This window comes from Jatropha curcas, chromosome 10, assembly GCF_041381405.1.
Source record: "Jatropha curcas cultivar XTBG-Jc1 chromosome 10, XTBG_Jcur_1.0, whole genome shotgun sequence".
NCBI lineage: Eukaryota > Viridiplantae > Streptophyta > Magnoliopsida > Malpighiales > Euphorbiaceae > Jatropha > Jatropha curcas.
The window spans coordinates 11,054,258-11,081,160 of NC_143160.1; the positions used below are offsets into that span (position 1 = coordinate 11,054,258).

The 26,903-nt window shown below is 30.6% G+C and overlaps 1 protein-coding gene and 2 long non-coding RNA genes across 3 annotated transcripts; 1 reads left to right on the top strand and 2 right to left on the bottom strand.

Moving 5' to 3' along the window:
* Positions 1-4,929: 4,929 nt before the first annotated feature.
* LOC149493079 (uncharacterized) lies at positions 4,930-14,664 on the top strand. The gene is made up of 5 exons (XR_016322908.1): positions 4,930-5,659; positions 6,273-6,356; positions 7,160-12,999; positions 13,613-13,696; positions 14,501-14,664. It is a non-coding gene; the product is annotated as an uncharacterized LOC149493079 (long non-coding RNA).
* Positions 14,665-14,911: 247 nt separating this feature from the next.
* LOC105636946 (berberine bridge enzyme-like 17) lies at positions 14,912-16,507 on the bottom strand. The gene has a single exon (XM_089726862.1). It carries the CDS (start codon positions 16,505-16,507, stop codon positions 14,912-14,914), a length of 1,596 nt encoding a protein of 531 aa, XP_089582988.1.
* Positions 16,508-21,236: 4,729 nt separating this feature from the next.
* Positions 21,237-23,670, bottom strand: LOC149493080 (uncharacterized). The gene is made up of 2 exons (XR_016322863.1): positions 23,327-23,670; positions 21,237-21,571 (listed from the first exon to the last, which is right to left on the bottom strand). It is a non-coding gene; the product is annotated as an uncharacterized LOC149493080 (long non-coding RNA).
* Positions 23,671-26,903: the final 3,233 nt, after the last annotated feature.

The window sequence follows — 26,903 nt, forward strand, 5'->3', positions numbered from 1 at the left end:
GTCTGGGTAACTGACATTTATAAACGAAATATTTTGAGTTTGCTAAATCCCCTCTATAAAATTTTGAAGTAGAGGATCAGTTGGAAATTGGTGTAATGGCCTGATCACCCAGTACACCTTGATCCAACAAGAGACACTGCTTCGAAAATTATTTAAAATGGTTTAGAAAAAAATTTGGAGTTTTAAAGACAATAAGAAAGTGAGTTTATTTGAACTATGATTTGAGAAAAATGTTTTATTCTTTGCTTGTTGGAAATTGTTTTTATTGTGAAGTTGCAATTAATTGTTTGATTTTATTATTTTGTCGGCATGTCAAAAATTTATTTGATTTTAGAATTTAAATTACTTATAATGATCGCATGTTTGATTAATTTTTATCATATTGTCTATCCCGAGGACTAAATTAGGCTTGCAAAAGTTAATATTGATAAAATAATAATAAATGGTATAGAATATGAATTAGAATGAACATTTCAATGAAGATAGAAATTAAATTCTAGAACTGTTACTGTTAGGGAATAAAAAGTGAAAATTGTAATTTACATTACATGAAGGGTAAAAAAAAAAAAAGAGGATCTAAGACAAATAAATTAAACTCTCAATTATTCAAGGCTAAACTCTAGGATGTAAAAAGAGAAAATTTGTAAATTATTTAAGTATAACATTAAGGAGAATAGAGACTTATTGGCATAATTAAAAAGAGTTAGACGTGAAAACAATAAGTTGTGTCTAAATACAATAAAAGGTATTTGATTGGTCAAATCTCGATATACAAAATTTAAATGGAGTAATTAAAGCAAAATAAAAGACAAAGGTAAATCAATTATGTATTTGGTTTTCATAAAGAAATGTGTAATAAAATTTAATTTGGGAAAAATATAAGTATTAAGCATTTTGTTGTAAAGCTCGGTTAATTGTAAGATTTTTATTTAAAGAAAGATTTTCTAGCAACTGTCCGATGATAGTTTAGAGGCTAAAGTAACAAAGCTTCCTATAAGTATCAGCTAGGTGGTATTGTATAGCTTGAACGAAATTTTGGTTTAAATATGATTGGTGGTAGAAATACAAGCAGAATACCTCATTCACTTCGTTTCCTCGATTTATATTTTTGCTCGCGAGCTGTCTCCTTGGTATTGGAAGCAATTTCATATAACTTTAAAATTTCCATGCATCCATTCTTATTCTTTCCCACTAGATTCAATTCGAGGACGAATTGTCTTAAGGGGGGGAGATTGTAATATCCCGAATTTTTATTTTCAAAACTTTAGAATTTTTATTAAATCAAAAATCCGAATTTTTTTTAGTATGGGTCGTGACACTATTCATAGCCACTGTTCGACTTTATGGTCTTTCTATCAGTCCGATCTGATTACCTTCAAATTTCTTCTTGAAATCTATACTTATTTCTGCATAGCTATCCAAATAACAAAAGACGCTAGACAAAATCATCATAATGGTGACAACAATAACTTATAATTTGATCTGAGAACAAAATTCCAATATATGAGCGATAATAAATCCCAATAATTGGGCGACAATAACTAAGATTTGTATATAGATCTGAAGATTATTTGTAAAAAAAACTAAATAATGTAAGACAAAAATTATAATCAATATTTAATATTAAAAAAAAAATAAAAATAAGTATAAATAACAAGTAAAAATGAGCAATGACATAAAAAATTAAATAAGTACAAATAACGAGTATAGTCAAAGTGTAACGCCCATCATAAAAAGTCCCAATCAAAAGGATTTATTAATAATGAAAAATGGAGTTAAGAAATCAACTCGGCCAAATATGTAAATTTACCCCTGAATTTTTTTATTTTATCCTTGTGGCGTCATATATTTTAAGATTAACCCACCATGCACTTGAAGTTTTATTTTTTATAATTATGATGCACTTTGTCACGCTGGAAAGGCAGAGCATGTCTTCGAATGTCCTAGAGAGCGTGCTAGCTTGATATTTACCTAAAATGGCTAAAACGATATCATATAATATAGTAGGATATTTGGATATTTTCGCCCTTCTTTGTCTGCTTCTTTTTCTAATTCTCGTTTCTTCTATCTACTCCATCTCTTTTTTCTTATTCTTCTTCACAAATTGAGGTTCTCTCTTCACAAAAAAAGCACATGAAAGACCCTTCTCTCTCTCTCCATTCGAAATTTGAACCCAAAAGCTATAGTTTTGAGATTTTTAAATTTCATAGATCCTGTTTTTTCTTTCAGATCTCTTCAATCCCATAATTTCCTTTTCTCTACCCTTTCCTATCACTTAAATCACATAATATCTTCCACCCTATCTTTGTTGTGGAAATTGGGCTTTTTCCACCAAAAGCAATTTGTGAATTACTGTACTTACTAACTACACTAAGTAAATTCCCAGGTAAGTGGAGGAGTCACAAATGGTCTCACTTAAAACCCACTTGCCTAGACAGAATTTACCTAGAAGTAATTAATTAGACAATAACCACCAAAAATATTTTTGCCCAACAATAGCTATTAAATAAATAAAGACAAAAGCAATAAATAAAAGAGAACACCAAAATTTAACGAGGTTCGGCCAATTTTGCCTACGTCCTCGGACACTACCAAATTTATATTTCACTAAAGAAATATACAAATTGAGGGAGGAGAGTATCTTGTCTAACCCACTTAAGAATTGGAAGACAAGTTTTGGAATGATTTTAAACTTAAGGAGCTAGGCTCCTTTTATAGCCAAAAGGCTCCCTATTCTAATCCTAGTTTCCCAATGTGGGATTTTTGCCACATAACCAATAATCTTGAATATGTAAACTGTTTTTTTTTATGTTTTTTGTGAGATAATTATAAATTTGAAAAATTTAGAGTTTGCACATCTGAAATTCAATACTCCTGCAAATGGATTTAATGCAAGAATTCCATAAATATAGTAAGTTGTCCCGTTTCAAAACTTTCATCTTTAGAATATTTGACCATGTGCAAGTAATCAGTTGGAGTCATATCCCAATCCATATTAACATATTCATGTTGCTATCTCGGTTAAATGCATATTCAAAACAGCTAAAATCATAAGAAAGTCAAAAGTGATGAGAACAGAGGAGTATTTTAGAAAGTGAAAAGTGCTTACCAAGATTACCCTAATTTGCTTTTACATAATTACAAAACAAAATTACATAATCTAAAATAAAAACTAAAAAAATTAACTAACCTCGAATAACAAATAGATTATAAAGAGCCCTCGTCATCTATCATTTTGCCATTCGTAAAAGACCAACAAACTATAGAAACTTAAACACCTTTTTTCTTTCTCATTTTCACACGGCCATAATAATATATTTGCTTTAACATAAAAAAATAAAGAAAATGAAACGATGTTTGTAATAAATGAATAATTTCATAAATTCATTTGATATTTAATATAATTGAAATTAACTTGATTCTAGCATTTTGTAAATAATTACTTCTCATTCTATCATTTTGCATATCATCAATAGGAAACAAGAAACAAGGATAAATTAGTTGTTTTATTTACAAAATGAATTAAAAATAATAGTATTATTTGGATAGTTTGAATAGAAATAAAAACAGAGAAGAGGAAAGACTTTGGTATTAGACAAAAGCTAAAAGATGTGTCAAATCTGTATTAATACGTGTAATTTTATTTTTCATTAAGTTATCCTAATTAGCACTAGTGTTATTCACATGCGTCAATGAGCATGGAGAGGTGCTATAAGATTATTTTTTGAAAGTTTTGGACAAATTTATGTATTTGGCCAAATCAACTCACTCAAAATTCTAAATCTTCTATCATAATTCAAAATTCAAATCAATTTTCATCTAAAAAATCACAAAGCAAAGGAAAAAATCACCACACGCAAAATCATGCTCGACTCTTCTCCTCCTTCACTGGGAAATCAAAATTGAATTTTTTTTTAAAAAAAAAAGATCTCTGCGTCAATAATAATGACCACAAATAGAACACCAAAAGAAAGAAAGAAAGACGACAAACAGGAAGGGGATTGATTGCATCAGCGATGATGCAATAACAAAAGATATAAATCCAGCACAAGCTTCATTATATAGTCAAAGATAAAATACAAAGCCGCCATAAAAATTCTAACAAGGGAAAAGGTTTTTCAATTCAACAATAAATTAAGACATATAAGTAAATTAATGAAAAGAGACTAGCAATGAACTTTTACAATACTTTTCATGTTTTTACTCAATAAGCCCATTGGGGTGGAATACTTTGCTCGTTCTTGAAGAAATTTTTAGGATCAACCTTCTTCTTCACCTCTGTTAACTTGATAAAACTATCCTTAAAGTACTTGCTTCCATAAACCTTAGCTTTCCCAAAGTTGGTCCTATTGCTTGCATTGTGGCCTTCATTTCTTTAGGTTGATATTAATTTGATATCTTGGCTGCTGTATTTATAGAGGGAAAAGCATTTATAGGCTAGGTTGGGGTTTTTTTGAGATAAGTCTAATGACTTGAGTTTAGTTAGGTTTAGACGTTAAGTTTTATCTGGATATGTTAAAAATTACTCCGTCCATTCCAAATATAAGTGTTTTTGAATTATTATTTTATATCAAAATATAAATGGTTTTGAGTATTTGAAGAGTAATAAATAACGGTTTCCAATATTACCTTTATTTATATTGGATACAATAAATATCTTCACAAATTACTCTTGATTTTAAGATAACAGATAATTTGATCAAATTACTCTTAGTTTTATTATCTATTTTTGGTATCACCAATACAATAAGTCAATCCCATAAATTTACTTAGTGCAAACTAGGATATTGTAATATTTTTTTGGTCGAAAAAAAAATAGTATTCTCTCAATTCCATTTTCTTTTTGTGAATATTCTCTCAGTTCCATTTTAATATTATAGCTTTTCAAAATTTGAAATAACCCGAATTTTTATTTTCAAAGATTTTTCATTTAAATTTAATAAACTGACAGCGTGGAAAATGTATTTAATTATTTAAATGCAAATTAATACTTCGCACTGTGATAAACCGAACTGAAAAATCAGTTAAAAATTCGAAAATCAAATGCAAACCAAAGATTCGAACCGAATCGAACTGAATCGACCCAAATCATCTAGAAACATCTTCTTTCTTTTATCTTCACGCTAAACTCATCTCACTCACTCAGTCCAGCACCTTCTGACCACCACGCAGCGCCACCAGACGCCACCAGCCAGCCTCGTCCTCCTCTCTTCTTCTTCTTCTCCTTTCTTCTTTTCTTTCTTTTCTTTCTTTTTCTTCCCTGCGCTTGTGACTCCACTGCTGGCAGAAGCGGATCGTGCCTCCACCAGCTCGAGCGTAGCTGTCGCGCGCCAGCACCACTCCTCCGCCGCTCCTCGTCGCATCACGCCAGCAGCGGCGCTCCACCCTCTGCCAGATCGCGCATCGCGCAGCGCACAGCAGCCCCTAACGCAGCACGATCTCCAGCTCGTCAAGCCGCCACCAGCCTTCTGCAGCAACGCCACAGCCTGCCGCTGCCACTGCCGTCGCTTCAGCGCGCCTCCAACAGGTCCGATCTATCGCCGCCGCCGCTTCTCTGCCACTGCCAGTCAGATCGCGCCACCCACCTACAGTCCCAGTGCGTGTAGCTTCGATCCGGCACGCGTAAATCCCCGATCTAGCAAGAAAAATTTTATTTGGGGTATAAATCAATTTTTGCTAAATTCTCAGAATTTATTTTAGTAATTTTGGTATAATTTAACTTAGTAATTTTAGTTAATTAAATTAATTTTAGCAATATTGATTAGTTAATTTAATTTAGCAATTGTGATTAATTAAATTTAATTCTAGTATTACATAAATTTATTAGGAAATTTTGATAACAATAAAACTTATGGAATTAAAGAAAAAAAAAATTATGAATTAATGGTGATATAGAGAATATGGAGGATGGATTAATTGACTGAATTGATTGCCCGATGGATGGGCTGTGAGAATTTGATAGTTGACTGATTGAGTTAATTGGTGGATAGTTGAATTTTAGGGGAAATGCTGCTGAAATTTCAGTAGAAAATAAAATTTATAATAACAATTAAATTACTTATAGAGATTAAATTGTTTATAGAAATTAAAAATATAGAATAAGATTATCAGAATGATAAATAAATAAGGAAACCCAATATATATTTATAAATATATATATAGTTTAAATTAATAAGTGAATTAAATGACTGGTAACCAAAACTAGTAAATGAATATGAAATAGAATTTTCAAATTTAAAATTCTTACTTAGTATGTTATTGTTTATGTTAAGGGTTTATAAAACTCCGTAATGCAAGGACAAAGGCTCGAAGCATGTGACTAGAAAAGCAGTTCCCTTCGAGGACAATAAAGAACTGTGAGTAGTGTTGGATAATTCGCCTCATCCGCCTGCATTCATGCATTCACGGCTAAATGTTATCATGCATTATTGCCATATTGTGATGCACTATTTATTGATATTAAATATTGCTTGATTATCTGTGAATGTGATGTTGTTGTGTCTTGTTTGTGTGGAATTGGGATGAAGTGGGTCACCATGGGTTTGTGAGATTGTTACTGTTATATGGATCCTGATACTGATTACTGTTAGCCGGGTAAATGGGAGATCGGCGCCCCCGTGTGCACCTACTGTTACCGTTATTGTTAACCACAGGTTGGCTTCTTTATTTGGGCGCACCGGATAATCTAGGTTTGATCGCAGCCCGCAGGGTGGCCTCCTGTTGTGAGCACCTGATGATCTAGATTTGATGGAGACGACCGGGTTGCCTCCTGTTGGTGTAAAAAAAAAAAAAAAAAAAAAAAAAAGAGAATGGAAAAACAATGAGAGGGCTGGTCAAGTGAGGATTAGACCGGTCGGCCAGAATGGGGGATCGGCTCCCTGGTGCACACGTGAGAGGATGGGCCATGTGGGAGGACGGCTCATCGGGGGATTCGGTGACTCCACTGACTAATTTCCACGTGATGTGATTATATGAAGGTGATAATAATTGTGATTGCTGTTGTATTGCCATTTGTGTGACAAACTGCATGATCATAAAATTAATCGGTGACCAGACAAAAATATTTTTAGCATCTGTGTGATTGTGTGGGGTGAGAGGGTTATCTAACCCTACTCATTGAGTTTGGCGCTCACCCCTGCCTACCTATTTTTTTTTTCAGGTAATAGAAGAACGAGAAATCATATGGAGTTGAGACATTAATTATAGAAGACTGTTAACGATAGAAATGACGATGTAAATGTAAAAGTAGAGTTCCGCAATTGTATTCCGGTTGGGTTGTAAATGAATAATAAAAGTCCATATTAAATATATGAACTGTATTAGTGATACATAATTGAAATAAATTATTGGGCCTGCATCCACAGTTATGAATAGGAAATGAAGTTTGCATAATATAGGCTTACTACGGGCTTCGGGGGCCTTAAGCCCACCCAGGTCCTAGTGCCGGTCCGGTCCATGGAAATGGGTCGTGACAAAGTTGGTATCAGAGCATTAAGTTGGGCCTTAGGAATCAATTGCGGAACATAGGAAATTGAATATAAAACTCCTAAGTTGGGATCGGCCGTAACCAACAAAGGAGTGACACTAAATAAAAGACGGTCTTGGTGCAGGTGGACGCACTGTGCACTAAGGCGGTTACAGAATCATAAATAAAATAAATAATAATAAGAAATAAATAAATAAATTGGAAAAGATAATTATATCTATAAATAATGATATTAACAGTTAATCAAAGCTTTGACACGCAGGAGAAATTAGAAGGAAGTGCAGTGGCCTGATCAACCAATGTACTCTTTCTAATGGAAACTGTGTCCTTAGCTTAAAATTTAAATTTTCTTCTATGGAATAAATAACGTTTATATAAATTAATTATGTAAGTGATATATGATTAATAGGTTGAAATTAAATGGTAAAAGTATGCTAGTGTATTTAATATGTGTTGGATATGGAAATACATATATGAAAATACAGGAATGTGAGTATATGTGTGCCTGTGGAAAATATATGTTGAGAATGAGTTGTTAGTGTGAACTGATAAGAAAACTAAATGATTCGGATTCGAGGAAATTAGAATGTATTTAATTAAAGTATTGAATTATTATATGTATTTGATGAAATTGACTTGATGTTGGTTAGTGGAATTTCTTATAATTATTGAGGTAAATATTTTTCTGGATGGAATAGATATATTAATTAGTAAAAGTACATAAATGATTTTATAAGGTTTGAATATTGAAGGATTTGGTGTGATTTGCTATAATAATTGGTGGTGAGTATTTTTCATAAAGAATAATATTGGTGGAATTATCATATGAAGTGAGTTTTATTTATGAATAATCACTGCTTGTTAAAGTAAAGTATATTGTGATATTCATCAAGCATTTTTTTAGTGTGTATATATAGGGAGTAATATAAATTATTGTGGTTATAAGAAAAGTATGTTGTGATTCTTAGTAAGAGATAAATTACTTTGATCTTTATGTACCTAGTGACGGATATTGTGTGGATTGTGAAATTTTATGGTTTAATATAGTATAAAGAAGAATAAAATCTAATGGTATTTAGTCTTTTGATGTTTAAAATAGTTGTACACTCGATCGTATGTAAATGACAAACAATGATTTTTGTTTAACGGGAGATTCTATAATCTGAGGAACGACTCTATAAGGGAATTAAGGTACTTATGTTATGTAAATAGTGGGCTATGATGATTAAGTGTAATGATGAATGACATCGGAAATGGAGAGATAATTGTCCAATTATTGACTTGATGTTATACGAATGAATTAGATAAGTAAGGATGGATCTAGTCCTGTTATTGTATGCATATTAAGAAAAGAATCAATTACAGAAACGTGAAGAGTATAAATTAGTATGATTTAAATGAGGATAGTCAATATTTAGAGGTTTAATAAATTAGGGATTATGGGTAACAAGATTCGATGAAAATAGGAATAATGATACATCAGCGGATTTAAGATAAAGACTTCGATATTTTGGGATTTCATGAGTGTAGAAAACTTGTGGTTTACAAGTCTTGAAAGAGTTATGGATCCATGAGTGATATAATTAAGATCCTAGTAAATGTAGGATGTTTAATAAGCTAGACTAAGCTTATGGACCAAGTATAATAGAATAAAAGTAAAAGATAACAAAGGAAATTAGTGGTTTTGGGATTGAAATGCTATTATATTAGGTGATAATTATATTAGGAAAATTATAGCTTGAATATAATTTGAATATAATTTGAACATAATTTGAATATAAAGAATAGAGGAGAATAATATTTGTATAATTGAACAGTGTCTTGTTATATCTCTTGAAGAATAGAGCTAAGGTGGATATTAAGAACTTAAATGATCATGAATAGTAATTTTATGCTGTAAATAAATTTAAGATTTATGAAAATTTAGAAAGTTAAAAGATGCTTTAGAATAAGTAGATAAGAATATGTAGTTAGACAAAAAGAAGTGAAATATGATTAAAGGTAGAATGATGGAACATGTATACTATTGAAGGTAGGAAAATGGCTTTGAGGTTTAAAATAATTATCACTGTCGGTGAGAATTCTAATAGAATATTAAATAAATAATTGATAATGTTATAACCAAACTTATGATTTGAGTTAATCGGTCTTTGCAAGGTGAGTTTCGAGAATTTAGTGGATCATAAATAGTAAATTTAGAAGCTAAAAAGAGATCAAATGTAGGAAGCTATTGAATGTCTTGTAATAAACAAATAGATAACTGAGTCGAGGATTGTAATCCTGATGACGAAAGAACTTAGTACTTAGATTCAGAAAGAAAGATAGATTTTCTGCTTGAGAGAAAGAGATAAGAAAATTTTGACTTCTGTAATTTGATAAGTGTATTATGTTTTATGAGTTATATTAATTGAACCCATATATTGAGCTTATAAATGTATCATGTACAAGTGATATGTGTTATTAATAGTAATAACTGGGAATAAGAGTTGATAAAAGGTCATGGGATATAGCTTGAGATGATAATGAATGTGAATAAATGTAACTTGTTGGTGGAAAGTGCATACATAAGGACTTTCTATTACTTGGTGCATATTTTGTAAGTACTTATTCTATTGAATGGAGAAGAAAAGTTATAATTATGACCCTAGTAGAACATAAAGGTATTTGGAATATTTGCATTTGGTAACAAACTAGCTGAGTTTTAATTTACTATGCGTTAGAACAGTGAAACTTGGTATAAGATTATTGGATGTGATAACTAGATAGGATTACTTCTTAATTATATTGGAGTGCCAACTCATGGGTGTTGATCAGATCATTAATCAATGAAAATTGCTCATTGAATGATTGAGATACCAATTAGGAATGAGAATCATTAAGACATGATTTGGAGTCGATGTAAACCTATTCTGAAATTCTTAGTAATTGGTAGCAATTATGATTGAATGAATAGAATTGTGTTATAAATGGCAGTTTGTGACATATCTTATGGTTTAAGGGAACACTTAATTAGTTAGGTCCATTGGAGGACTGGTACATTAAAACTCAGATGTTGAGGAATTCAATGAGGTATTAACTTTGTTTGGAGTAAAGAATATAGAGAGAACATAATTGAGGTTGAGGATATTCCTAGATCGTGTTAGGTATAAATTTTATAGATGATAGACATTAAGATAGACTTGGAGAAAAGGAATAACCCAATGATATTATTGTCTGAATATTCATAAGCATTCACGGGATTAAGAATAAACATAAAATAAAGGACATAGTCTAGTCAGGAGTTGAATTATGCTTTTAACATTCTTAATCATTTACTTAGCTAGAGCAAAAGACACTACTTGTTTAGGATTCTTGATTTCTAGATAAGTAAATTTCGGTCTAAAAGATTGATTAAAGACAGAACAAATAAGTAAATTGGTTTGGAGAATTTTACATCACGATTCAGCTTGTATAAAAAAAAATGTAGGCTGGATTTCTTTATGGAATTGAGTATAATTGAATGACGTTTGCAAATTTTCGAAAATGAATTAAGAATTATCCGGCATGACAACAGCTAACTTGGCTAGTTGCATAAATTCTTGTCATAATTAGTTAAGAAATTGTATGGTATGACAATTTGGGAAGAGGGATAGAGAAGTTAATAGTTAAAATAGGGACTTGATGGTGAATTTAAATTCTCTCTACATAATTGATGTACTACTTGTTTTTGTGGGATTCTCATTAGTAGGATTTGAAAAGAGATTGTATATCTATCTTTCGTTGGAAAAAGGTTAAGTTGATAAAGAGGTGATGTGCTTGGGATAGAAGCCAGGATCTCCTATCAGTTGATAGCAATTAGCTAGAGAAATGTCACGATTTTGTTTGAAATAAGCTTGTAGTAGTGGTAAGAATTTGTTCTCTTTAATTGGAAATGATCAAATAGTACTTCATGGCAGAATTTGATAATAATCGAAAACCTTCTTGAATTGGCAACAACCATCTTATCTAATTATAAACTTTTCCATGATTACTGGAGTAATGATATCAATATTTGGAATTGATGGAAAATGGACGAGTCAACATGTAGGTTTTGAATTTTGAAATAAGGATTCTAAATTGGATAGTAGTAAATTTGATTGAATATGTGGATTCTTGTATCAGTAAGACTTGGTTTGTGTATGAGTGTTTTATTGAGCGATGATCATTGCCTATAATAGCCAGTGAGAGATAAATGAGGCGATACATCAATGTAGGTCACATGATATATAGCTAATGAGATGAATAATCCTTACTTGAGCAGAGGTTATAAGGGACTTAAATTCTTACGTGTGAAGGTGAATATTAGTGTCGAATCTGTGTCTTGGGTTATGAATATTTGACTTGAGGTGACGACTTGTAGATATAGTACAACTCAAGTTTAAATTAATTATGATGATAAGGTAGATAACTTTGAGGATAGATTCATCTCATAATCATCCTACCCTTCCCTAAAAATTAGATTTTCTTCTCATATCTGCTCGTTGGTTTGTCTTAATAAGTCAACAAAAAAAAATAAAAAAATAGTTTCACCACTCTGAACTCAAAAATTTTTATCTCATCCTTTTGATTCACCCTAGTATTCTTTAGAATGTGAATGTAATAATTTTTAGCAGTTGCAACATTATGTGAGAAGCACAACCACCATTGTCGTAAGCAACTGTTGCATCCTAGTTTCTTGTTATTTTCAAAATTCGAGGACGAATTTTTTTTATAAGGGGGGAAGACTGAAATAACCCGAATTTTTATTTTCAACGATTTTTCATTTAAATTTAATAAACTGACAGCGTGGAAAATGTATTTAATTATTTAAATGCAAATTAATACTTCGCACTGTGATAAACCGAACTGAAAAATCAGTTAAAAATTCGAAAATCAAATGCAAACCAAAGATTCGAACCGAATCGAACTGAATCGACCCAAATCATCTAGAAACATCTTCTTTCTTTTATCTTCACGCTAAACTCATCTCACTCACTCAGTCCAGCACCTTCTGACCACCACGCAGCGCCACCAGACGCCACCAGCCAGCCTCGTCCTCCTCTCTTCTTCTTCTTCTCCTTTCTTCTTCTTTTCTTTCTTTTCTTTCTTTTTCTTCCCTGCGCTTGTGACTCCACTGCTGGCAGAAGCGGATCGTGCCTCCACCAGCTCGAGCGTAGCTGTCGCGCGCCAGCACCACTCCTCCGCCGCTCCTCGTCGCATCACGCCAGCAGCGGCGCTCCACCCTCTGCCAGATCGCGCATCGCGCAGCGCACAGCAGCCCCTAACGCAGCACGATCTCCAGCTCGTCAAGCCGCCACCAGCCTTCTGCAGCAACGCCACAGCCTGCCGCTGCCACTGCCGTCGCTTCAGCGCGCCTCCAACAGGTCCGATCTATCGCCGCCGCCGCTTCTCTGCCACTGCCAGTCAGATCGCGCCACCCACCTACAGTCCCAGTGCGTGTAGCTTCGATCCGGCACGCGTAAATCCCCGATCTAGCAAGAAAAATTTTATTTGGGGTATAAATCAATTTTTGCTAAATTCTCAGAATTTATTTTAGTAATTTTGGTATAATTTAACTTAGTAATTTTAGTTAATTAAATTAATTTTAGCAATATTGATTAGTTAATTTAATTTAGCAATTGTGATTAATTAAATTTAATTCTAGTATTACATAAATTTATTAGGAAATTTTGATAACAATAAAACTTATGGAATTAAAGAAAAAAAAAATTATGAATTAATGGTGATATAGAGAATATGGAGGATGGATTAATTGACTGAATTGATTGCCCGATGGATGGGCTGTGAGAATTTGATAGTTGACTGATTGAGTTAATTGGTGGATAGTTGAATTTTAGGGGAAATGCTGCTGAAATTTCGGTAGAAAATAAAATTTATAATAACAATTAAATTACTTATAGAGATTAAATTGTTTATAGAAATTAAAAATATAGAATAAGATTATCAGAATGATAAATAAATAAGGAAACCCAATATATATTTATAAATATATATATAGTTTAAATTAATAAGTGAATTAAATGACTGGTAACCAAAACTAGTAAATGAATATGAAATAGAATTTTCAAATTTAAAATTCTTACTTAGTATGTTATTGTTTATGTTAAGGGTTTATAAAACTCCGTAATGCAAGGACAAAGGCTCGAAGCATGTGACTAGAAAAGCAGTTCCCTTCGAGGACAATAAAGAACTGTGAGTAGTGTTGGATAATTCGCCTCATCCGCCTGCATTCATGCATTCACGGCTAAATGTTATCATGCATTATTGCCATATTGTGATGCACTATTTATTGATATTAAATATTGCTTGATTATCTGTGAATGTGATGTTGTTGTGTCTTGTTTGTGTGGAATTGGGATGAAGTGGGTCACCATGGGTTTGTGAGATTGTTACTGTTATATGGATCCTGATACTGAATACTGTTAGCCGGGTAAATGGGAGATCGGCGCCCCCGTGTGCACCTACTGTTACCGTTATTGTTAACCACAGGTTGGCTTCTTTATTTGGGCGCACCGGATAATCTAGGTTTGATCGCAGCCCGCAGGGTGGCCTCCTGTTGTGAGCGCCTGATGATCTAGATTTGATGGAGACGACCGGGTTGCCTCCTGTTGGTGTAAAAAAAAAAAAAAAAAAAAAAAAAAAGAGAATGGAAAAACAATGAGAGGGCTGGTCAAGTGAGGATTAGACCGGTCGGCCAGAATGGGGGATCGGCTCCCTGGTGCACACGTGAGAGGATGGGCCATGTGGGAGGACGGCTCATCGGGGGATTCGGTGACTCCACTGACTAATTTCCACGTGATGTGATTATATGAAGGTGATAATAATTGTGATTGCTGTTGTATTGCCATTTGTGTGACAAACTGCATGATCATAAAATTAATCGGTGACCAGACAAAAATATTTTTAGCATCTGTGTGATTGTGTGGGGTGAGAGGGTTATCTAACCCTACTCATTGAGTTTGGCGCTCACCCCTGCCTACCTATTTTTTTTTTCAGGTAATAGAAGAATGAGAAATCATATGGAGTTGAGACATTAATTATAGAAGACTGTTAACGATAGAAATGACGATGTAAATGTAAAAGTAGAGTTCCGCAATTGTATTCCGGTTGGGTTGTAAATGAATAATATTTTTCCTTATATATCTCTCTCCTTATTAAAATCTTTCAAATTATAATCAAATATTACAATAAAAATGATATTATTTTTAAAATTAAAATTTTAATTGACCAAGACTAAGAATATATTAGGGTATCTCATATTTTCTAAAAAGTGTTTCGATTTTATCATTTTTTTTTTCAGTGTATGGTCAGAAACACTCTCGTTTTAATAAAAATACTGAATTTTATTAATTAGTTCCATGGACCGATCTAGATAAGTTTTTTCCACGACCTAATATCTGCCACCTACTAGTCCCCCGTTATCAAAGGAGCTGGGCCTGGGGCGATCCTTGGATAATACGAAGGAATGCTTTGCTCATTCTTAAAGAAATTACCAGGATCCACTTTTTTCTTGACATTAACCAACCTCCAAAAATTATCCTTAAAATATTTTCTACCATAAACTTCTGCTTCCTCAAAATAGGTTTGATTGCTAGGGTTACTACCAATATCAAGATCCCTATAGTTAAGAAAAGCCTCTCTTGGATTCTTGCTCACGTATTGAACCATTGCATCGTAAACTTTTCTTGACAAATTTATGTAATTCTTAGAAGCCTCATTCCCTTCTTCGGTCCATGCAGTATAATACTGAATTTTAAACAAATATCCATTTCTATGAGGAAATGGGGTTTCAGTATCCGATATCTCACTCATTCTTCCTCCGTAAGGATTCCATTGCACGTACATGTTCTCTACCTGCGCTAATATTTTCCATATCTTCTCCAAATCTTGCTTCGGGATTATGCTTTTCACATAATCGGACCGGCTTTTAAAATACACTTGAGGTTGAGAAGTTCTATTGAGTAAAGCATCAATAGATGTTCCAACAGGAAATTCAGCCCAGAAAAGTGTTGATTCTATCCAACTCACTCCCTTACAATCTTTTTCCTCTAAACCCAATATTTGGAATGTTTCATTCATCAAAGAAATTAGGGGTTTGGTTTGCCCTAAGAAAAGTCCAAAGAAAGAAGCTTTAATTGTCTTATTTTGATCTGAATGTAATTTTGCTCTTATGAAAACTTCTTTATCTAATTTACTAGCAATTTCTTGCCATCTATAAACAATATCAGTTGCTCCTTCTTCTAATGTTCTTTCAACCCTAAAAACTGTAACTATATTAGGGACTTGAACCAATTTGATTTTCCAAGAAAGGATAACTCCGAAACTTGCTCCTCCACCTCCTCTAATTGCCCAAAAAAGATCCTCTCCCATAGATTTTCTATTAAGAATATTACCATTAACGTCCACTAATGTAGCATCAATAATATTATCGACAGTAAGACCGTATTTTCTCATCATATTCCCATAGCCGCCTCCGGTGAAGTGACCTCCAACGCCAACTGTAGGGCAAACTCCGGCTGGAAAGGCGTGGACTTTGCTTCTATTAGCAATGTTATAATAAAGTTCTCCAAGAGTTGCTCCAGTTTGAACCCATGCAGTTTCCGTCATAATATCTATATCTATGTCCCGGAGATTGAACATATCAAGAATCACAAACGGAACGTTAGATATATAAGAAAGACCTTCGTAATCATGCCCGCCACTCCTTATTCTGATTTGCAGGTCATTTGATTTTGCACAAATAACAGTTGCTTGGACATGCGATTCGTGCTTAGCGGTAACTATAGCAACTGGTTTTGGTGTTTCAGAAGTTAGAAACCGGCGGTTTCTAATGTAGGCACGAAGAACATTGTCGAAAGAGGAGTTTCTGGGGGTGTAAATGGCTTCAAAGATTAGATTAGGGTTTTCTACATGATTGGGAAAACAGTTTAAAAAATTGTCAACTGTAGCTAGTACTGAAAATAACGGGAATGAAACAATTAAAAATGATATGAAAACCTTCATTTCTATGCGTTGAATTAATAGAGATGCCGTTGTAGACTCAAATGAAGCAGAATTCTTAGAAAGAATGCGGTTGGTTGGATGTGGAACACAAATAATAGACTTTGACGCTGATGGAAAAAATTTAACAGGTTGAATTCTTTGATCTCATCTCTAATATAGTTTCTTTTTGTCAGATTAAAAGAAGCAAGAATAATTGGTTTGGTTAAGTGATAACTTGACTCGATTATGAAGAATTTGTGTTTGATTTTATTTTAACTATTTATTCTCTTGTATTGAGAGAATTAATAGCTTTCCATATGAACTTTATATTATTTTTGATTCTAGGTTTTTATAACTAATATTTCCATATTAGGTTAGCTTTCCATATGAATTTCTTATTATTTTGGTTCTAGGTTTTTATAACTAATATTTCCGGGTTAGCTAGGTTAGCTTTCCATAACTTTATGTTGTTTTGGTTCTAGGTTTTTATACCTATTATTTCCATGTTAGGTTAGGTTGCTTGAGATGAGAATATTGATTCGGATTTAGACACATGAAAATATTATATTTTTCTGAGATTTATAAAAATTAATAAAATAATTAAATTGCCCATAAAAAAAATTAATAGAGACGCAAAAATAGAAATATATATATTATTAAAAAAAGACTTGTGTACACTAATCGGTGTATGGTGTATTGTTCGTTTTACATCAAGCCAATTAAAAAAGATTTTTTTAAAAAAACTATTATTGTTTTATTTTTTTTAGTATATGGTTAGCAATATTTTTTTTGAACTAAAAGACCGTTTATAATTAATTTGATGTATAAATGAGTTCATATGTCGGATGTAGGTAAGTATTTTTCACACAAAACCATATATATTGATGTGGGTAAGTCTTTTTCTTGAAACCTAAATAATGATAGAAAGAGAATTGAAGAGTGAAAATAATTTACGCTAGATTTTTTTTTTTTTTTTTGAATTCAGTTGCTCCAAATGAATTTACTAGAAACGGTAAATGGAATGCTGAAACGAAAATTGAAAATTCAATAAATGGATTCATTACCAAAAACACTGATTGCGGTCAAATCTCATTTAAAGGCTATAAGTATATATAAATTCATTTGGAAGCAGCAAACAATTTATATGTTTAGACTAAATTATTAGCTAAATTTGGTAATAAAATTGAGTTTCTTTTATTCTAAAAAAAAAATTATTTTCACAAAGTATTTTGATTTATTTTTTAGTTGACCAATAAAAAATTCAATAAAATTCTTATAACATAACCATTTAGTTAAATTATAACAAAATAGAGAGACTGTCTAATTACTTTCAAAATTTCATCAAAGTATAAGAATTGGATAGAAATTAAAGCACTAAAAAATCAATTTGAAGTACACTTTTTTAATCAGATGCATTTAGTTTGGAAATTTTAATTAAAAAGTTATAATAAACCATTTTATTTAATAAATTGTATAATACCTAAATTTTTACTCCATTTGTTATTTCTTTGTTTTTCGCATTTTATTATTTTCTAATATCTTTTTTCTTTAAAAATGTCAACTTTACCGAGCTTTTCCAGAATCGTTAATATCTTTTTAAATATCTTTTTTCCTATGCTTGCGTTCTATTAAAAAGTGAGATTGTATAAGATTTAAGTATTTGGTTTTTACTTGTATAGGAAAAATTTCAGATTTTATTAAAAATAATAAATTTTTTTAGATCATTGAGGAGAGGATTTGAATCTGGATCTATTGTCAATTTGTATATGCACTTATCGCTAAAATTGCTTAAAAAGTTGCTTTCCTGAATTGATTATTAGTTGCCTTGTTTAACTGAGCTTTAATAGGAATTAAATATGAGTCAATAAATATTAATGATTTTTAAGGAAAATCAATGTTCAAAATTTGAATACTATCTTTTTTAAATGTAGAGTGGAATTCAAAATGAAATTAAATCCTTCATTTTAGTGATATAAAATCTTATAATATAAATTTTAATTGCCTTTTATAATTCTGACTTAATAATATTAATAATACTTATTGTGAAAATCGTTATCATTATATTATATCAATAATCAATAATCTATTATCTATTATCTGTAATTTATACTATATATAAATTTGAAAATAGGGGAAAATAATGAGCCGACAGTGCCTTTAATGAAATTTTAAAGATCCTAAAATAACCTTAATCGTAGCCAATTAGAAAATTACATTTTATTGGTTTATCGAATATAATTAATAAAAATTATTTTTTGAATAAATACATGTAGATAATTAAACGTAAAAACAAAGAAATAAATATCACTTATTAAAATAAATATTGTGATTTTGATAGATATATTAAAGCACCTAAATATTTCAGTTGAATAATCGAGATTAAAACCTAGATTATTCTAAAAAAGGTTGAAAACCTTTTGAATTAGTAAATTAAAAATAAATTAAACTTCAAAATAGATAATTAATTCAACTTTTAAGTGGCTTAAAAATTCTTACAGTTAATAAATAAATTAAATGCAACCAAATTAAAACCTAAGATAATTTAATTAAGTATAAAATATACTTAATTTAATTAAGTATAAATTAAGTATAATTTATCCTTTGATTAATTAGATAATTAAATTCAATCAAAATTAAAAGAATTTTCAAAATTAACTTAAGGTTATGTCTAATATAAAATCAAACGCATAAAGATATAATGAATGTCTTGCATTTTTTTATTCCATAATATGAGGACAATTTGCTTGAAAAATTATATATAATGCACTTATTTGCTATGGGTTGCTTCAAAAATAATTCATATTAAGTCCAAACCCTTAATATATAAAACATTACTTAAAAATAAGTTTTAAATATTAGAATTTTCTGGCAAGTAACTTCATGACAATTAAAGATATTAACACGACTCCTATAGAATTCTATTCAAAACAAGAATTATTTGTAAGCTTAAAAGAATGAAATTTGGAATATCTGAAATAATCTTAGTCATAGTCAGCTTAAAAATTATATTTTATTAGTTGATTATGTATAATTTATGAAAATTATTTTTTAAATAAGTACATATAAATAATTAGAAATTTCAAAATTTTAAGTTTTATCTTTTTTAAATTTATTTTTTAATAAATATATATGTGAATGAGACATTTGAAAATTTTTATATTTTATTTTTAAATCTTTTAATTTTAATTTTATTATAATTTAAAATATTTTATATAGGAGAAAGCTAAAAGAGAAAAAACTATGTAATCTTTTTTTATTAATTAACTTATAGATAATTAAGAATTTCAAAATTTAAATTTTATCTTTTCAAGATTTATTTTTTAATAAATATATATGATAACGAGACATTTGAACATTTTTATATTTTCTTTTTTAAATCTTTATTTTCATTTTCATTATAATTTTAAATATTTTATTCAGGAGAGAGATCAAAAAGAAAAAAATATATTCTTTTTTAACGTGCTTTATTCTTTATTCTTTATATTTGTATGATTTGATTGGATATATTTTTTAAGAAATAAATTTTCAAATAGAATATAATATAATATTTTATTTAGGAAAGAAATAAAAAAGAAAAAATTATATTTTTTATGGTTGAAAGAAAAATTAAAGTTTTATTTGGAGATGATAGAATATTTTTTTATCTATTCTTTTTCTATTAATTAATTAATTTATTTATTTATTTATTTTAAATTTGTAACCAAAAATAATAGAGAAACAAAATACTTGAATAAATTTATTAATTTACCAATACTGGATCCCAGCATGATTTGCTTTGTAACTTTCGTTTATTGACTTGAATTTAGTGTTTTTTTTTATTTTTTTTGTCCATCAACATTAAATTTCATTAAATTATGATCTTTTCAATTTGAGAAGACATTGATTTTTGAAATTCAAATTTGTATTTTTGATATGATATGTTTCTTATTATATGTTGAATTCTGAAACATATTTTATTTTTAATATTAATTTTTATTGTCTTGTTCGTTACTGAATTAATTTTTAACTAATATCACTTTAATTTAGTAAGAGATTTATATCTCTCTTACTTAATGAGTAAGTATGTTTAATTTTTTTAATATTTTTTCTCTTTATTCTAAATCTATTTAACTTGAAGGAAAATATTATCTATGAAACTGGAAAAAAAATAAAATTATATATTTCTATTTTTGGTCACTTTTTGGAGTTTCAAGGATGTGTATGTATGCATATATTCATTTTTCTAATGCATTAGGTAAGTAATATAGCTACTATAGTCAAAATGATTACCATTATAATTCAGATAATCTTTTCATTTCTTTTTTTTTTACCTAATAGTAAAACATATTTTTTTATTATTATTCATTATATTTTATGTGATATTGATATGGTGTTGAGGGCCGAAAAAGAGTTTGAGTGATGACTTGATTTTCTTTTTAAGCATCTATTAGGGTTTTAAGAATCAATATTTATAAATTAGGGACTGAAGGATTAGGTTTAGGGATGATGTTGAAGTTTAATTTGAGACCACTTTCATCATTATATAAAAATAAATTAAGTACATAAGAAGTAGCATTACAAGTAGTTTGTACGGTAATGTGTAACACAAATTAACAAATTGTATTTATTTTAATCTAAACAAAAACTTATACTTGAGTAGTATATTGTCACGACCCGATTCCATGGGCCGGACCGGCACTAGGACCCAGGTAAGCTTAAGGCCCCCGAGGCCCGTAGTAAGCCTGAAATACTAAAAATTTACTACCTCAAATTAATTTTAAACGTTCAGCTCATATTTATAGAGAAAAATAAACCTCAAGATTTTATCAAGTTTCGGCCCAAATTATCAGCTACCACATTTCACAGTTTGGGCCCAATTAACAATACATCACTTTTTAATATGGGCTCACAAAATAATTTCGTCTATGATAATTCACAACTAAATGTAAATAAATTCTACAACTGCGGAGTCACTAACTGATTGATATACATAGCCTTTTATACATACAGTTACATAGTGAAATAATTATGGAACTAGGGAAAATTCCTTTAGTGCCCTGCGTCGAAGAAACGTATCCTAAATCGAATTAGAGAGAAACTTACTTCCTGAAAAATTAGACAAGATATGTGAGCTTTCTAAGGAGTAACTATTATTACACAACACACACATTCACACAATTGTGTAAATATATATAAATCTAGTCGTCCGACTAGTTATATGCTCACGCAGCCAGTCACACAAATAGCATGTCACCAGTACTCACAAACAATATCACCTTCAAATAATCACATCACGTGGAAATTGGTCTATGGTGTCACCGAAACCCCCGATGAGCCGTCCTCCCACATGGCCCATCCTCTCATAACGTGTGCACCAGGGAGCCGATCCCCCATACTGGCCGACCGGTCTAATCCTCACTTGACCAGCCCTCTCATTGTTTTTCCATTCTCTCTTTTTTTTTCCATACCAACAGGAGACAACCCGGTCGTCTCCATCAAATCTAGATCATCAGGCGCTCACAACAGGAGGCCACCCTGCGGGCTGCGATCAAACCTAGATTATCAGGTGCGCCCAATAAAGAAGCCAACCTGTGGTTTTCCATATCATATAAATCACAACAGTAGGTACACACGGGGGCGCCGATCTCCCATTTACCCGGCCGACGGTCCAACCGTCCTCACAAACCCATGGTGACCCACTTCATCCCAATTCCACACAACAAAGCACAACAATATCACAACGCAATTAATCAAGTATTGCAATTAAATGCAAACATATTGATCGATTAGACATTGTAATGCAATGCGCAATTAAACATCCAAAATCAATGCAAATAAATAAATAAATAATAGTATTGACAATAAACAACAATAATAAAATAAATAACGATAATAACAATAAGAATGAAAATAAATAAGTAAATATGTAAATAATGAAATCTATAATAAAGATAATAAATAATCAGAGCACCAGATTTATTATGTACCAAATTATAGAACTACTCTAAGTAAACTTATTAATTATGTGATTAATTAAAATTTAGTCTAGTTTCTGTCAAAATTTCGACAGCACCTCCCCTAAAAATCGGACTATCTACCTGCTTACATATCACAATATCATTATCTCTTTCTCAATCAATGCACACAGCCCATCCGTCGGGCAATCAATCAATTTAAAATCCCATCCTCCTTTCATAACAACAATATCAACACTCAACTAAAAATTTACAAACTAATTCTAATAATATCCATATAAGATCATTTATTAATTAAGTTATTAGCTTTACGGTAACTAATTTGTTAAACAGCTAAAACATATTTTAGCCATAACTAATTATAACTACTACCTATTAAAATTCGATTTTTATATCGATATCGAAAATGACTAGGCCTCCCAAGTCTTAATTTATCAAATTTCGATTCTAGCCGTTAACCAACTAAAATTCGCCTTACTTCTCTTATGCACAATCGGCTAGTTTTGATCTAATGGTTATCTAATTAACTAATTAACTAATTCTAATTTATTCTTTCTCCTCAAATCACCTAGTCATAATAATAATCATGTAATTTATTTGACAATGTTCTAAACTAATTTACAATTAGTTTATTCTAAAGTCCTAAACCAGTTAACAAATCATGTTCGCTATCCAAATACGCACACTAATCAATCTAATTTATTTACAAAAGACTATAAATGTTCATATATTTTTTTTTATTTTTTTTTATTTTTTTTATTTTTTAGTTAATTCAATAAGTTAATATCTTGTTATTCAATTTAGTCTATTTAATAACTCGATTAATTTCATTAGTCAATTAATTCTTTATATATATAAAAATTAAGAATTGAATCTTAGAACGTACCCATTGGGAATCGGGCGACGATTCCATGATCAGCGCGAAGAGAAGAGGATTCTGTCTCTCGGGGCCTCGCCGGAGTGCCGCCGTCCGGTCACCGGACCACCGCCGCCGACCGCCGTGCACGGTGGCCTTGAGCCCTAGGCTTGCCTGAAACGGCGTGATCGCCGGAAAAAGGGTGTCCAAAACTTCAAGCTCTTCCCCTTCAAAATAGACACAATTTCAATTCAAATCTACGCTATAATCTTCTTCCTCGCGTTGAGTAGATGTTTTTAGAGTATTCATTTGCCGAATTTGGTGGCCGGAGGAAGGAGATCGAAGAAGAGGGAGGAGGAGGAGGAGGTGGTCACGCTACTGAAGAAGGAGAAGGAAGAAAAGAAAAGAAAAAGAAAGAAAAAGAAAAGAAAGGAAATGGGCCGGTCCGGTTCGATTCGAACCGGTTCGGTCCGATTCAGTGATTTGGTCTCATTTCGTTTGGTTTCAACATAGTTAATTGATTTTTAGGTCCGGTTTAATTTATCTAATTATTTAGTTGGATCATAAAACATCTCTTCAATTTACTTTCTAATAGTACAACAAATAATGATAATAATAAATTAATTTAGGATAATTAGTTTATATCGTAGAGTTCCATTTTATTTCATCAAAATTTCCGGACAGTCTGTTATTGGGCTTGGGCCCAATTCAAATTCAGGCTCAAGTTAAACTTGCTCGGTCTTAACAACCCATACTATCCAAAAATTCGGGTTTTTGATTTAATAAAAATTCCAAAGTTTTGAAAATAAAATTTCGGGGTATTTCATATATAGATAAATTAAACGATTAAAAAAGTGTTAAAAATGAATATATAACGAGCATAATCAACATGCAATATATATCATAAAAAACACTAGTATGTTTAAAAGTACGAATAAGGAACTTTAGTTTTCTAAAACACCCCTATTAAGTTTATGGATCAACAAAAATGTCATTGAAAACTTTAAATTTATTGGTTGAAAAATTTAGATAGTTTAATTTTAATTGGTAATATTAATTTCCTATTTAAATATAAATTCTATTAAGAAGTTTAATTTATTTCTAAATAGGAAATTCTTAGGATTTTAATTTTATTGGTTGAAAAATAAAAGTGGCTTAATTTTGATTGCATGTATTAATTTCCTATTTGAATCTAAATTCTATTAGAAAGTTTAGTCAAATTCTAAATAGAAAATTCTCACTTTTAATCAAGTATGTTTTTTATGCTTTTATTAAAATGGACATGACCAAAATCTCCGTAGACACGACAAGTCGCTTATATGCTTTTATTTAATTAAGTATTGTTTGATCTCATCTCTAGTACATATTGCTTTTTATCAAGTTAAAAGAAGGAAGAATAATTTTGCAGATTATTGGCTAAAAAAGGAGTTTGTGCGCAAAGTGATTTTTTGGCTTGATTATAAAGAGTTTATGTTCGATTTTATTTCAACTATTTATTCTCTTATCTCACGAGAAGTAATAGTTAGCGTTTATGAACTTTGTATTGTTTTGGTACCACATTTTACATAACATTTTCGGTTAGATTGGATTATTTGGGGGTGAGCCTACTGGCTTGGGTCTAAATACTGAAAATGTTAAGTTTTTCCTGGATTTATAAAAATAAATAAACTAATTTTTTTTGGAGAAAAAATCAAACTAGAAATTTCATTAATAGGAAACTGTATGCAGATATGGGATATAGATCAATATGTTTCTATATTTTTGTATAGGAAGTCTAATAATAAACCACTTATAGAAAAAATAAAAAAACACAATCTTGATTTGAATTATTTGATCGAGTTGATAGAGCATAATATTTGTGTCATCGGCGATCGCTTGCTCCACTTGATGGCTATTCATGGTCACTGTTCGATTTCATGGTCTTTCTATCTGTCCGATCTTATTACCTTCATGCATAACTATCCAAATAACAAAAAACGCTAAACATAATCATCATAATGGTGACAACGATAACTTAGAATTTAATCTGAGAACAAAATCCCGATATATGGGCGATAACAAATCCCAAATTGGGCGACAATAACTAAGATTTATATACAGATCTGAAAATTATTTGGAAAAAATCTAAATAATGTAAGACAAAAAATATAATGAATATTTAATATTAAAAAATAAAAACAAGTATAAATAACAAGTAAAAGTGAGCGATAACATAAAAAATTGAACAAGTACGAATAACGAGTATAGTCAAAGTGTAACGCACGTCATAAAGAGTCCCAATCAAAAGGGTTTATTAATAATGAAAAGTGGAGATAAGAAATCAACTCGGCCAAATACGTATATTTACCCTTAAACTTTTTTATTTCATCCTTATGGCGCCTTATATTTTAATCGTACGATTAACCCATCCTGCACTTCAAGTTTTATTTTTTATAATTATGATGCACTTTGTCACGCTGGAAAGGCAGAGCGTGTCTTCAAACGTCCTAGAGAGCGTGCTAGCTTGATATTTACCTAAAAGGGCTAAAACGATATCAGTGGGATATTTGGATATTTTTGCCCTTTCTTTGTCTGCTTCTTTTTCTAATTCTCGTTTCTTCTATCTACTCCATCTCTTTTTTCTTATTCTTCTTCACAAATTGAGGTTCTCTCTTCACAAAAAAAGCACATGAAAGATACTTCTCTCTCTCCATTCGAAATTGAACCCAAAAGCTATAGTTTTGAGATTTTTAAATTTCATAGATCCTGTTTTTTCTTTCAGATCTCTTCAATCCCATAATTTCCTTTTCTCTACTCTTTCCTATCACTTAAATCACATAATATCTTCCACCCTATCTTGAATATATAAACTGTTTTTTTTTTATGTTTTTTGTGAAATAATTATAAATTTGAAAAATTTAGAGTTTGCACATCTGAAATTCAATACTCCTGCAAATGGATTTAATGCAAGAATTCCATAAATATAGTAAGTTGTCCCGTTTCAAAACTTTCATCTTTAGAATATTTGACCATGTGCATGTAATCAGTTGGAGTCATATCCCAATCCATATTAACATATTCATGTTGCCATCACGGTTAAATACAAATTCAAAACAGCTAAAATCATAAGAAAGTAAAAAGTGGGGAGAACGAGGTGTATTTTAGAAGGTGAAAAGTGCTTACCAAGATTATCCTAATTTGCTTTTACATAATTACAAAACAAAATTACATAATCTAAAATAAAAACTAAAAAAATTAACTAACCTCCTATAAACAAATAGATTATAAAGAGCCCTCGTCATCTATCATTTTGCCATTCGTAAAAGACCAACAAACTATAGAGACTTAAACTCCTTTTTTCTTTCTCATTTTCATACAGCCATAATAATTAATATATTGATATATTTGCTTTAACATAAAAAAATAAAGAAAATGAAACGATGTTTGTAATAAATGAATAATTTCATAAATTCATTTGATATTTAATATAATCGAAATTAATCTTAATTCTAGCAATTTGTAAATAATTACTTCTCATTCTATCATTTTGCATATCATCAATAGGAAACAAGAAACAAGGATAAATTAGTTGTTTTATTTACAAAATGACTTAAAAAAACTAGTATTA